The sequence below is a fragment of the Heptranchias perlo genome, chromosome 43 (genome assembly GCF_035084215.1).
Source record: "Heptranchias perlo isolate sHepPer1 chromosome 43, sHepPer1.hap1, whole genome shotgun sequence".
NCBI classification, from domain to species: domain Eukaryota; kingdom Metazoa; phylum Chordata; class Chondrichthyes; order Hexanchiformes; family Hexanchidae; genus Heptranchias; species Heptranchias perlo.
In genome coordinates, this window is record NC_090367.1 from 2,796,754 (window position 1) to 2,809,098 (window position 12,345).

A 12,345-nucleotide genomic window follows, 5' to 3' on the forward strand; every position below is an offset into this window, starting at 1 on the left:
TTCACCGGGACTATGCATGGATTATGCACAGGCCCAGCATTCACATTTCAATGAGGTAGGTGGGGAGCACTCTTTGTGTGGGACCATTAGGTGTCCCAGAGAAGAGGCAACTGAAGAAACCTGGTGCAAGGGCTTCCGCCTAGCCCCTGCAGATCAGAGGGTTTGTGGGTGTCCTGGGGCGTAGCCTGAAGTGACGATTAGAGACAGGCAAGTGCTGACCGGTGTTTCCACCCCTCCCTCCCACGGATGATCTTCTGGCTGTTGCCAGTCGGAGGAGGGAACCCGACCTGGGGGGCAGCAGCCAGTAGGGCCCAATGCTAACGGCTAGGGACGCAGCTCCTGTTGCATGTCCTCCTCTCCGGCAGTGGCCCTAGCCAGGGGGTGAGCCAGTGCTCAAGCCACGCAATGGCCTGGGAGAGTAAAACCACTGGATCCTCTCCCCTAACAGGCTCAGCACACCTGAGGCACGCTGCACCTGTCAGGAACCCAGAGAGGGAAATAGATACAGGGTAATATTCCACAAAATGACAGGACTCACTCCTGATGCACAGCTCACACATAAATGGAAACACCCACAAAGTGCTACTGTATATTGATGGCACTGACCTCTCAGGATGGTTGCTTGTTACCAGATTCCTGCTCAAGTTGGAAAGTTGGTGAATGGTCTGTGCATAATCCTCCAGCGACTGCTCCACCACCTGGTGTTTCTTTACCATCGCCATTGCACTCTGTTCATCCTTTTTACACATGACAACACAGTCAAACAGAGCATAATAATTCACAAATACAATACCACAATAGAAGTGTTGTAATAAAAATTAAACAGTTTAACCAAAAATGTTCTTTTTGCAGAGACGGTACTGTTTCTCTTTGGGTAGCTGACAGTGACTTTCAAAAATTAAGAGAGGGATTCCCCAACCAGGACGGTGTCTGTATTTGCAGGAGGTCCCCAGGAGTGTGTCCATAGTTGGAAAAGGTCCTTGGGAACAAATCAATAGTTGCAGGGGGTCCTTAACGGTGTTTTAATAGTTGCAAGAGGTTCTTGGGAGTATGTCAATATTTGCAGGGCTCCCTGGGAGTATGTCAATGTTTGCAGGACTCCCTGGGAGTATGTCAATGTTTGCAGGACTCCCTGGGAGTATGTCAATGTTTGCAGGACTCCCTGGGAGTATGTCAATGTTTGCAGGACTCCTTGGGAGTATGTCAATGTTTGCAGGGGATCCTTGGGAGTATGTCAATATTTGCAGGGGATCCTTGGGAGTATGTCAATATTTGTAGGGGGAACCCCCACAAAGAAAAGTTTGGCGGCCTCTATTTGCTAGATTCAGGGTCAAGGAATTTTCATTTCAAATATTAATGGGACAGTCTAGTGACAGTACTTTCTGAGCTGCAACTTCCCTGTCAGTAGTATGATTTCCAGGCTGGTCCAAAGTTGAGCCCCCAGTCACTTTAAACAGAACCACTCCAGGATGCTACCTGTTGCTAACATTATGGAGAGGCTAGGACAGGAGGAAAGCTGACCTGGCTGGCTTCCATAGGTCAGAAAATTAACTCTATTTTAAAAAGAAACGTCAAACATGATTTTTAAAAAATTAACCCACCCCGCAAATACAAAATAGGGGAGTTCACATAATGGCAACTGCTCTCCCTAGACTTTCCTTCATCTTTAATTAAGCTGATAATTCTTTAGCACCTTAGCCCTCTCTTCCGACATCATATGAAGCTCCTGTTCTCCCATCCAGGCCTCAGCTTCAGCAGCATCGAAGTAGAACTGCTGAGCCTTGTGAGACTCCTGCAGACGGACATTACGTTTGTCTCCCTCCTCGATTAGCTCCGTCCACATCCCCTGCAGGTCTCCCAAGCGCGCTCTTAGCACCTCTGAATCTATGCGCCCTGCTTTGGCCATGGTTTCCCCACGGTCCGCGATATCGTCAATTCGGGGCTGGTGTCCCTGGATCTCCTTCTGCAGGGTCTGAGGAACAAAGTGAAATGTTAAGAAATACTGCTAACTGCTTCTTCATTTCATAACTATCTTCCACCTACACACTTTCACAGATATACACATCGCACCACTGTGCTAATAGAGTGCTCGTAATCTAACGCTTCACAGAGTAAAGGTTGTACAGTAGTTTGTTTCTGTAATGGTTGGTGAAACTGCACATGTACAAGACACATTAGGGCTATTATTCAACACTATTACGGTCGGAGCAGCTGTTTAGTGAGTCCTTTGGTGCCCTGTTAAAAAGTGGAGTGTGTGTACAACTAAATGGCCCGTGTCTAGTTCTCGTCTCACCTGGTTCTTTTTAATGAGCAGCTGCACAGTTGGCAGGTTGTTCCCATGGTCCGTTGAGGTTGCCAGTGGCATCCGCTCATTTACCCACAGCTGGAGAGAGAGAGAGAGAGAGAGAGAGAGAGAGAAATGAGATTGGAACAATTACCGCAGTGTTAACTATTCTGCAGGTTTACAAGACTCTAAACTCTTAAAAAAAAAATTGGTGATCCGATCTTCAAAAGCAGGGCTCAATTTTTTTTTTTCGTAGTGCTGTTACAGTCAGGTCAGTGGTGAAATTAAAAACATTCACTCCCCTGGTGTTCAACAGGTAAATGCATCGCTGGTACCGGCCAAAAGGTCCTAGGTTTGATTTCCTGGTCTGCTGATCTCAGTGTCAGTTTGTCTCAGGCCTTTGGGTCAGAACATTGTGGGTTCAAGCCCCCCACTCCAGGCCTTGAGCACTTAATCTAGATTGACACTCCAGCGCAGTAATGAGGGAGCGCAGAGACGTCGGATGAGATGCTAAAGCCCCATTGCCTCTTCCTGCGCACATAAAAAGCTCTTCAAAGAAGTTCTCTTGGTTTCCTGGCCAACATTCTACATTCAACCAACTCCAAAAAAACAATTAACTAGTCATTCATCCCATTTACTGTCTTTAGGACCTGTCTGTGTGCAATTTAGCTGCAACATTTGCCTAAGTAACAACAGTGACTGCATTTCAAAAGTAGTTCAGTGGGACGTCCCGAGGCGCTACATAAATGCAAGTCTTTTCTTTGCTAGTTTGGATGACAGTTGGCCTGTAACTGGCCCCAGTGGAAATAAATCATCTGTGATTATCTCCAGATCAATATCCAGTGACTCCTGATAGAGCGCACGGGTGCGATGCTGTTGGCTGACAATAGGGTTAAGCACTGCTATGATGCCCTACAGTGTCAAACGGTACTTTTTACTCGGCTGAAGAATGGCCAGCTGGACAAGGTACTGGACAAGATGTTGCCACAGGTGAGACTGCAGCCCAGCAAGAGTCACTGGGGCAGAATTCCTTGATCCTGCGTGTTTTGGATTGACCGGGTGCAACGCACAGAGGAAAAACGGGCGGGGAGAGGCGAATGCCCATAAAAGGAGCCTGTCCAATTTAAATTAACAGATGGAAAACCAGATACGGTCCTACCCGTCCAATTTTCCTCCATTCACCATTGGAGGCACAGGCACACAAAAATCTGCCCCATTGCTTTCAGGAAGCCAGTGGCGAAAAGGGAGTACAAGTAGAAATGAGTATGTTTGCCAGTAAAAGATGCATGTTAAGAACGGTACTTACAATTTCGTCCTCCAAATCCCTGTTGAATTGATGGCCCTCTTTGGATGCCATCAGATTGTTGCGTCTCTCTTGGATAGGTTCTAGCAGCTCCTGGAATCTCTCCTCCACTCTCTTCTGTTTGGAGTCCAGCTCCACAATGTTTGTATCCTCCTGCCCTAGGGCCTGCGCCTGACGCTTCAGCTCCTCCACCTCCTTCTGACGGACTTGCATCTGATTCTCCAGCATCTTCAAGGGACGAGCAGGGGGAAATAATTAGAAATTTAGGGATTAGGAAGGGAAGTAGGGCAAAACTTTTCACACAGTTGCAGAATAAGTCGGCAGGGAGCAGTTTTGAAGCAGTATAGTTAAGTTCAAGGGACGACTGGATACGTTTCTGGAGGGAGAAGGGTTTCAATGACATGGAGGAAAAGTGGGGGTGAGCCAAGAAAAAGGGATGCGATTATTTGAGGCTAATGGCTAAACTTCCTAATGCTCTTGTCACATACACTGTACAGATCATGGAGGGAATCAAAGTTTATTTCATGCAAATGGCTATATGCTATATCGTGAAGTTACAGCTGAATGTTAGCAAGGTGCTAAACGTGGAAACAATTAAGAAAGGCCTATTGTTACTCCACACTTTCAAGGTATAACCTACTCACTGAGCACTGATGTGAAATTATTTTTCATTACTGAATATTTTGGGTTGTCTAACCATCAAAGAGGAGCTGACAACTTGGGGCATTTTATGATCCAGCTCAGCGTGTGGTCAGATTCAACTCCCTCAAATTCCTTCCCCACCCGACAAATACAAGGTTAAATATAAAAGATGTACAACAGAGAGCAAGAGAAACTTTACGCAGAGTCGTGAGGCTGTGCAATTCACTTCCAGGATTAGTAGTTGAGGCAGAAACTATGTCAAGATTAGACTGGATAGGTGGACGAAGGAAAAGGGGGTTGAAGGGATATGGGAGCAGGGTGGGTAAATGTGATTAGGACTATTTGCTCACGTGGAGGGTAAATGCCAGCATGGACTGCTTGGGCTGAACGGCCTGTTTCCGTGTTGTAGGACACAATCTATAGCACCCATACCTGCTGCTTTTTCAACAGGATGCTGACACTAGTCAGATCCTTGCCGTGATCATCAGACTGCAGTTGTGCATCCAGGTTATTGAGCCAGATGTCCAGGTCTGCGCAGCTCTGTGTGAAGAGCTCAGTGCGGTTGGCATCAAAAAGACACTGAGCTTTGGTCTTGGTGGTGGATTCCAGCTCATCCCAGAGTCTGTGCAGATTACTGAGTTTCTCCTCCACAATGGGTTCAGTATCTGGCTTCTCAGAAATCAGTTGCTTCCCATCCTGCACAACAAGGTAGATCAGTTAAGAAAGTGTGTCTGTCAGTGGTTTAATGATTACTTAACTAACCAGCAGTCACATTAATATAACAGTGGGTGGCAATCTCCTTAGTAATGGCTGTTGTACAAGTTCTACCCTTGGTCAGTGTTGAATTATAGCTAGGGCTGCAACTAGGGAGCTGTGACTGGTCTCAGTACCTCCGGAGGCAGTGAGGGGCGAACAAAAACTAATCAGCCAGGCTTCCCATTCCCGATCACTCAACAGTGACTCCAGCTGGAAGTGCATGAAGGACAAGGACGAGATCAGGCTGAGTCGTGATGCCATCCACAGTCAAATACTCTGCCGATACTCGCCGTCTGGAGTCACACATGGAGCATGATTATTTGGGACAAAGTGCAAAAGGGCCGCCCACGGCAATGGAATTGTACCTCAGCAAGAGTCAGAACCTTCAGGAGTAAAGGGGAGAAAATTGGCAAATAGGTGATTCAAAAAGAAAAAACAAACGATACAAGGCTAGTTCTAACAAAGGGACATGTATAGTTTATAGTAATATAGACGCAAGTCTGCTGGAAATTGATTTATTAAATGTAGCTTCCTCCCCAACGATGTTGATAGTCCCTTCTCTCTCTAATGCCCCATTCACACACAGAAACCCAGCCAGATGCTCCAAGGAATTTGCCAACCATGCTCTGAGACCAGCTACTACGAGGTACGGCCAAGCATTACTTTGCCTGTTTAATCGTTCAGCTCGCCTCCACTGAGCATGTTTCCCTCCTCACAATCTGGCTGACATTGGGACTGACACTTGTCTTCACCTGGCACAGCAGGTTGGTGCCACCCACAAGCCAAGCTGCCGGGCCACCCACAAGACAGCAGTAGTAAGAGGAAGAATGTGTTGTTTTGTTATACCATATCTGCTGTTTTTATCTCTTCGCATAGCTTCAAATCGTAACTCACTGTAAAAAAACTAACAGACATTGTGCCCTGCCTGAACAGATTTGGATGATCTTTCTTTGGTCCTGGATAAACCATCTTTTCTACCTTTATTTTTACATGTACTTATGGAAAATAAACGTGGTATCTTTGGACAACATTAAGCTTGCTCAGAAATGGTTACCTTGTCTATCTTGTCCAGCCAGTCTTTGTTGGAGGCGAGCTCTGCCATGAAGGCCTGGTGCTTCTGCCACTTGGTGTGAAGATTCCGAGCCTCATCGTACGACATATCTTGGGCCGTCAACATCTTTTCGTTGATCCAGAGTGTGAGCTGGGCAAAACAGTAGAAAGAAAGTAAAACATAGTAACATTCGGAACAGGAGGCCATTCAGCCCCTCAGGCCTGTTCCGCCATTCAATTAGATTGTGGCTGATCTGCACCTCAACTCCATTTACCCGCCTTTGCTCCATAATCCCTTGATACCCTTACCCAACAAAAATCTATCGATCTCGGTCGGAAACACCAATTATCCCCCAGTGTCCGCTGCCTTTTGATGGGGGTGAGTTCCAAATTTCTAATACTCTTTGTGTGGAAAAAGTGCTTCCTGATTTCATTCCTGAATGACCTTTCTCTAATTTTAAGATTACGTCCCCTTGTTCTTGATTTCCCCGGCAAGAACATCAGCAAGGTGCAGAGAGTCAGGTGAATAAAGTTGACTCAGTGTTTGCTCAAGAAATGATTCACTGATTTATGCTGCATTCATATTACAGCGTTGTCACCAGAGACAATGCCCAGTGCAATGGCAGCATATTAAACAAAATTAGTCGATGCTAGTGTCTCTGGCGGCAAGGAGGCCCATTTCAAGATGAGAAGAGTTTCCCCCCAGCATTGCCAAAGGTAGTGCATGCCATGGGTCACCTTTATTTGGCCATTGTCAGCTGCCCACTCAGGCCAGCAATGTAATCTGTACTTTAATGACATTGGAGGCGATCTGCAGGCAGAAAAATTAAAGTCTCAATTCCATCTTTTAAACAGCTGCACACGCACATACATGCTTGCCCCTGCAGCAAAGGGTTAAGTTTTGGAAACGGCAGTGTGTATCTTCACGCCCCTATCACCTCTTGTTCTTTGCCATTTCAGGTACAGGATTAGGGTTGTGAAGGATACATTTTGGACGGACCCGAGTAAGTATTTCTTTATACAGATCAACAGGTTACCAGGAAGGGTGGTTGAGGCCAGGTCACTGGACTCATTTGAGTAACAAATGGATACTGGAATGACAGCATGGTTGGTATTCTGAAAGGATGAGATCAAAAATGCTGAACCTATCTTGTGAATTAAAACCAAAAGCAGGGATGAGCAGTAGAGGTCAGTGACCATAAAACGTACCTTCCGTGTTGTCATTAGGCTCATTTAGTACAATGCTACATTTTAGAGAGATTGCACTTAAGTTAATCCACTTGAATGGTGTGACAATGCACTTATTTTGTGATGTTTTCAATCCATCATCTCAACTTATTCCACCAGTGCCCGACCTGTAGCCACCTGTACTTCACTCTAGTGTTATGCAGCTCAGTACCCTCTCTCCAGACACAATATATAATTCAACTGCTGGGCGATTTTCACAGTTCAAATGGACATGGCATGAAAGTTTCACACACCTTCCACGACACTTTACTGAAACCCTGGTCCTCGCCCCTGCTGCGCGAATGCTGGCTGCCCTTTTAGCCACCAAACCCTTCCCTCTGGGATGTGCTCTTTAAGAGTATGGCATTTCCACCTCCCTACATCAGCCATCGTTGTGCATGTAAGAAGGTGGAAATTTAGGTGGAAAATACAGACCAGAATCATAAACACTATTTAAATATTTAGAAATGCTTCCTTCAATTAATGCCAGACTATGAGCGTTTTATGCTCAGTGGGAACTGGATCGGGCCAAACACACTTGTTCCCTTGATTCACTTTTTTATGTGCACGAACAGGCTCACCTGTAGCGTAGGATTTTTATACAGACCAGAACCATAAGCGCTGTTTAAATATTTATAAATGCTTCCTTCTTTTAAGTCGTTCTTTCGTTATTGCTTTGTAGGCCTGTTCCCAGGGATCTGTCAATGCTGTTCAATAAATGGCCATTCGGAGATGCACAAGAGCAGCTCTTGTCGTAAGAGTTGATTCGTGATTACTCTCAACCACTCAAACTGGCATTTTCTCTGCTTCAGTTTAGGTGAAATTATGATACTCAGGCAGCAAGTCTTGCTACTGTATGAAGGATACTGCACTGAATCAGTTATCATCCAATGTCCGTGAGGAATGCTTGACTTTCAGTGATGTCCCCGGGGTGACTTCAAATTGAGAGCATGGTTCCATGTCTTGTAATTACTCGGTGCAGCAAGCTACTGGATCAAGACTCTGTCCCATTGACCTGGCTAACTTCATACAGCACAGAAGGAAGCCATTCAGACCATCTTGAAAAAGTTATCCAATATCCACTCCTCTGCTCTTTCCCCATAGCCCTGCAAATTTTTCCTTTTTAAGTATATATCTAATTCCCTTTTTAAAGTTACTACTGAATCTGCTGTAAGCTCTGAAGAGCATGATCTCCAATGTTTACGAGATAGACTCAGGTGAGGTGGACCATTTGGCCTGTTCATTTATAAAGACACTAAAACACTCCCATCATGGAATCCATAGTTCAACTCCTGTATGTACTGAGTACCCAGGACTGCACATCCCAGCTAACTGAAATAAAAGTTACCTCCTGGCAATCTTGAAGGAATTTCTGCAGCTCCAGGTTGTCCTTGAGCCGACTGGCAAGCTCGCTGGCAGTTTTGCGATTCCTTCCGTGCCTGAAATCATAACATTTGAAGATAAATTTGAACTTGAATCGACAGTGGTACTAACAGGTAGGAAACCTGCAGAACATACAGGAGCCCCAATTCTCCAAACCTACAATTAAAGGAGAAGGAATACCTAGGGCAAATACTTTCTATTGAAAGTGATCTTAAAAAAAAAAAATTCTACTAATAAAAAAAAAATCTACAGATATATAACTCTTTAATCATGTTGTCAAAATGTCTCAAATCAATTCACATAATGAATTTTCTTTGAAAGCAGTATTTGCTGCACAGACAGAAACAGCAGCTATCTGTGGCAACATTATTCCACCAACGGCAAGGAGCTGAATAACTAGTTAAACTGTATTTTTTTTTAACTGGTGTAGGTTGAGGGAGGATTGTTAGCCAGGGCGCTGGCAGAACGCCTAGCTTTTAATGTCTCATAACAAGGACGGCAACTCTTGACGATGCAGCACTCCCTCAGCACTGCAACGGAGTGTCTGTATAGATTATGCACTCACAAAGGGAAGAAAATTACATGTTTCAACTGGAGCGGGGATGATGGGACAATGACAGAGCTTCGACAGCAATGAAGTCAGAAATACTGTTACAGTACAGTCCTCACCACTTAAAATGTCCATGTTCAAAATGGGCAGTCGCTTATATCGGCTGCTTATAACTGTTAATCATTTGCATTAACGTCAATTTCAAAGTTGCCGGTTATAGTGTCTTAAGTGCTGCGTTTATTTTGTAAACAATCTTACAACACCAAGTTATAGTCCAACAATTTTATTTGAAAATCACAAGCTTTCGGAGGCTTCCTCCTTCGTCAGGTGAATGTCAGGAAATCCTGACATTCACCTGACGAAGGAGGAAGCCTCCGAAAGCTTGTGATTTTCAAATAAAATTGTTGGACTATAATTTGGTGTTGTAAGATTGTTTACATTTGTCAACCCCAGTCCATCACCGGCATCTCCACATCATGGCGTTTATTTTGGGCAGAAATTCCAGGAATTTTGATCTATTGCTCTGCACTGCATGGTTGTGTTTATCATCACTCCTATAGGAGCAACAAATGTTACAAATACCCTTTAAGGGGAAGTATTTAGAGGGGACAGGTAGAGAATTTACTGAAATCTTTTGGAAAAACTAGCAGGACTTGCATCTCGCTTTAGGTACGGCGATGAAAACTAAGATCCCCTGGTTAACAGCACCCCTCAATCAGCTGACAGGATACAGCAAATCCTAACTTTTTCCGGCACTCCGGGTCCCCTGATGTTACATACGTTACACCTGCCATTGCGTATAACGGGCAAATCGTCTTCGAACGAACGTGCTCGCTGTTAAGCGATGGGGAGTGTAATTCAAATCTTTTAACGCTTTACACTAAAATATAGGACGGAATTTTCCAAGGGACCCCACCACCGCCAGCACATGCAGGCAGCAGGTGGCGTATCAGAAGCATAACCCACAGTTTTCCAATACGCTGCCAGTGGTGCAGTCTTGGACAATTCTGCCGATAAAGTATGGGGGCAAACCAACCGTTCATCGATGGAGTCCACTTTCTCCTGGACTTTGTCAGCGTGGACATTCCTCTCGCCGACGAGCTTTTTGCCTGAATCCACCACACTGTTGATCTTCTCCTCATTGGCATCCATGGTGGTCTCAATGTCCTCGTGTTTCTTGATGGCAGCCTCGGCCATCTCCAGGGTGCCAGGCATCTCTGTGTGTGAAAGCATGTACTCCTGAAATAAAGGGAAACAAATCATAAGGAACGGAGCGGCCAGAATTGCTTATTTATTTTTCTCTCCTGAAGGTATGATTCCACCATCAGGCCTCCTGTACCTCTCCTATTATTCATGTGGCGGGGCATCACAGCTGAGCCTCCTCTTGTCCTTGCCTGGCACAATTTCAGCAGGAGTCGGTGGATAGAGATCAGTAGCGGACACTTTGGCTGATTTTTTCTCCTCCCTAAGCCAGGTGCACAGAGGCCAATTGAGACTCCCCAGACCACTGACCCAGCTGGGATCAGCTAACTCAGCACAGATTGGGGATGGAACCTCATCGGCATTCATAGAATCGTACAGCATAGAAGGAGGTCATTCGGCTCACCTTGCCTGTGCCGGCTCTTCGAAAGAGCTATCCAATTAGTCCTACTCCCTGGCTCTTTCCCCTATGGCCCTGCAATTTTTTCCCCTTCAAGTGTACATCGAATTCCCCTTTGAAAGTTACTATCGAATCTGCTTCCACCGCCCTTTCAGGCAGTGAATTCTAAATCATAACAACACGCTGCGTAAAAAAATTTCTCCTCATCTCCCTTCCTGGCTATTTTGTCAAATCTGTGTCCTCTGGTTACCAACCCTCCTCCAGTGGAAACAGTTACTCGCTATTTACTCTTAACACAACCGATATTATTCTACTAATATTAGTCCTGGCTCTGTGGCTGTGCATTCCATTCATTCGCTACTATACCTGATTATTAAGGAACCCTTCCGCTTGTTTGACATCACGCAGGAAGATCTGATACCCGTACACTTGTGCCAGGAGGTTATGCCTGTTCTCCCACATCTGGCTCAGTTCATTCCATCCTGTATCAAGAGCCTGCAGCCGCTGGTGCAGGAACATGTATTGGGCATCGGTCTGGTCTTGTGTCACCACCTCCCCGACATTTCGCATCCTCTCGTAATCATTTTTGTAGTTATCAATCTCATTCTTGATGTTTTCGTGCTGGGTGAGGAGCTTCTCCGCATCTGTCAATGACGTGGCCACATCCTCCGAAGCGATGGCGGTCTGTGTTCGAGACAGCCATGACTGGAAGTCATCCAAGTCCCTCAGGAATTCCTGCAGCTTGCTGGCTTCTCCCAACGACTCCTCCCGTTTCTTCATGGTGTCCTTCAGGTCCTCCCACACGCTGTTGATTTCTGAAAGCTTGGCCAAGATGGCCTCTGCCTGCTCTGGATGTTCTGAGGCCAGTGCTTCAGCTTCTTTCTGCAAGTCGTCCAGTTTGCCCTGAATGGCCTCCAGATCCCGCTCCATGCCAGTCAACTTGCGCTGAAGGGCCATGACTCCGGCCAGGTCGTTTCCGAGACTCTGGGTTGACTCGATGACTTTGGTCTTCTCTTTAATCCATGATTTAGTCTCATTGCACTCAAGGTGGTAATTCTGAATGCTGAGGGCAGAGCTGAGCGCTTCCTTCTTCTGATCCGCCAGGCCACGGAACTGATCCCAACTGAAACAGGTAAATTAGGAAATTATCAAAGTTAGTTTGATTTGGGCATAAACTCAGGATTAGCACTAGAGGACCGATTTTATGAGTGTGTGTTCTCAGTGTGAAGCCTTGTCCGCCAGGCGTGCATGTCAGGAAATCAATGGACCGAAAATTGGGGGCAAGTGTACCTGCGGTTTCCCAATACGTGTGGTTCCTCACAAGGAGCACAATTTCCTAAAGTTGACACACTCCCAGAGACACCCCCTGTAAATACTGACACACTCTCAGGGATCCCCCTGTAAACACTGACACAATTCCGGGGACCCCCTGTACATACTGACACATTCCTGGGGACCTCCTATAAACACTGACACATTCCTGGGGACCTCTTGTGAACACTGACACGCTCTCGGGGACCTCCTGTGAACACTGACACGCTCTCGGGGAC

At 45.8% G+C, this 12,345-nt stretch overlaps 1 protein-coding gene across 4 annotated transcripts in view; it reads right to left on the reverse strand.

Annotated features, from left to right (window-relative positions):
• Positions 1–12,345, reverse strand: part of LOC137306415 (spectrin beta chain, non-erythrocytic 1-like) — a 235,570-nt gene that overhangs the window by 25,297 nt on the left and 197,928 nt on the right. For all 4 annotated transcript variants that reach the window (XM_067975592.1, XM_067975595.1, XM_067975593.1 and 1 more), the window contains 9 exons: positions 11,162–11,918; positions 10,232–10,434; positions 8,611–8,701; positions 6,040–6,186; positions 4,662–4,925; positions 3,591–3,815; positions 2,294–2,383; positions 1,694–1,972; positions 607–737 (listed from right to left, as the gene is read on the reverse strand). In XM_067975592.1, coding sequence (XP_067831693.1) covers positions 607–737; positions 1,694–1,972; positions 2,294–2,383; positions 3,591–3,815; positions 4,662–4,925; positions 6,040–6,186; positions 8,611–8,701; positions 10,232–10,434; positions 11,162–11,918 — 2,187 coding nt within the window. The remainder of the gene's footprint in view (positions 1–606; positions 738–1,693; positions 1,973–2,293; positions 2,384–3,590; positions 3,816–4,661; positions 4,926–6,039; positions 6,187–8,610; positions 8,702–10,231; positions 10,435–11,161; positions 11,919–12,345) is intronic.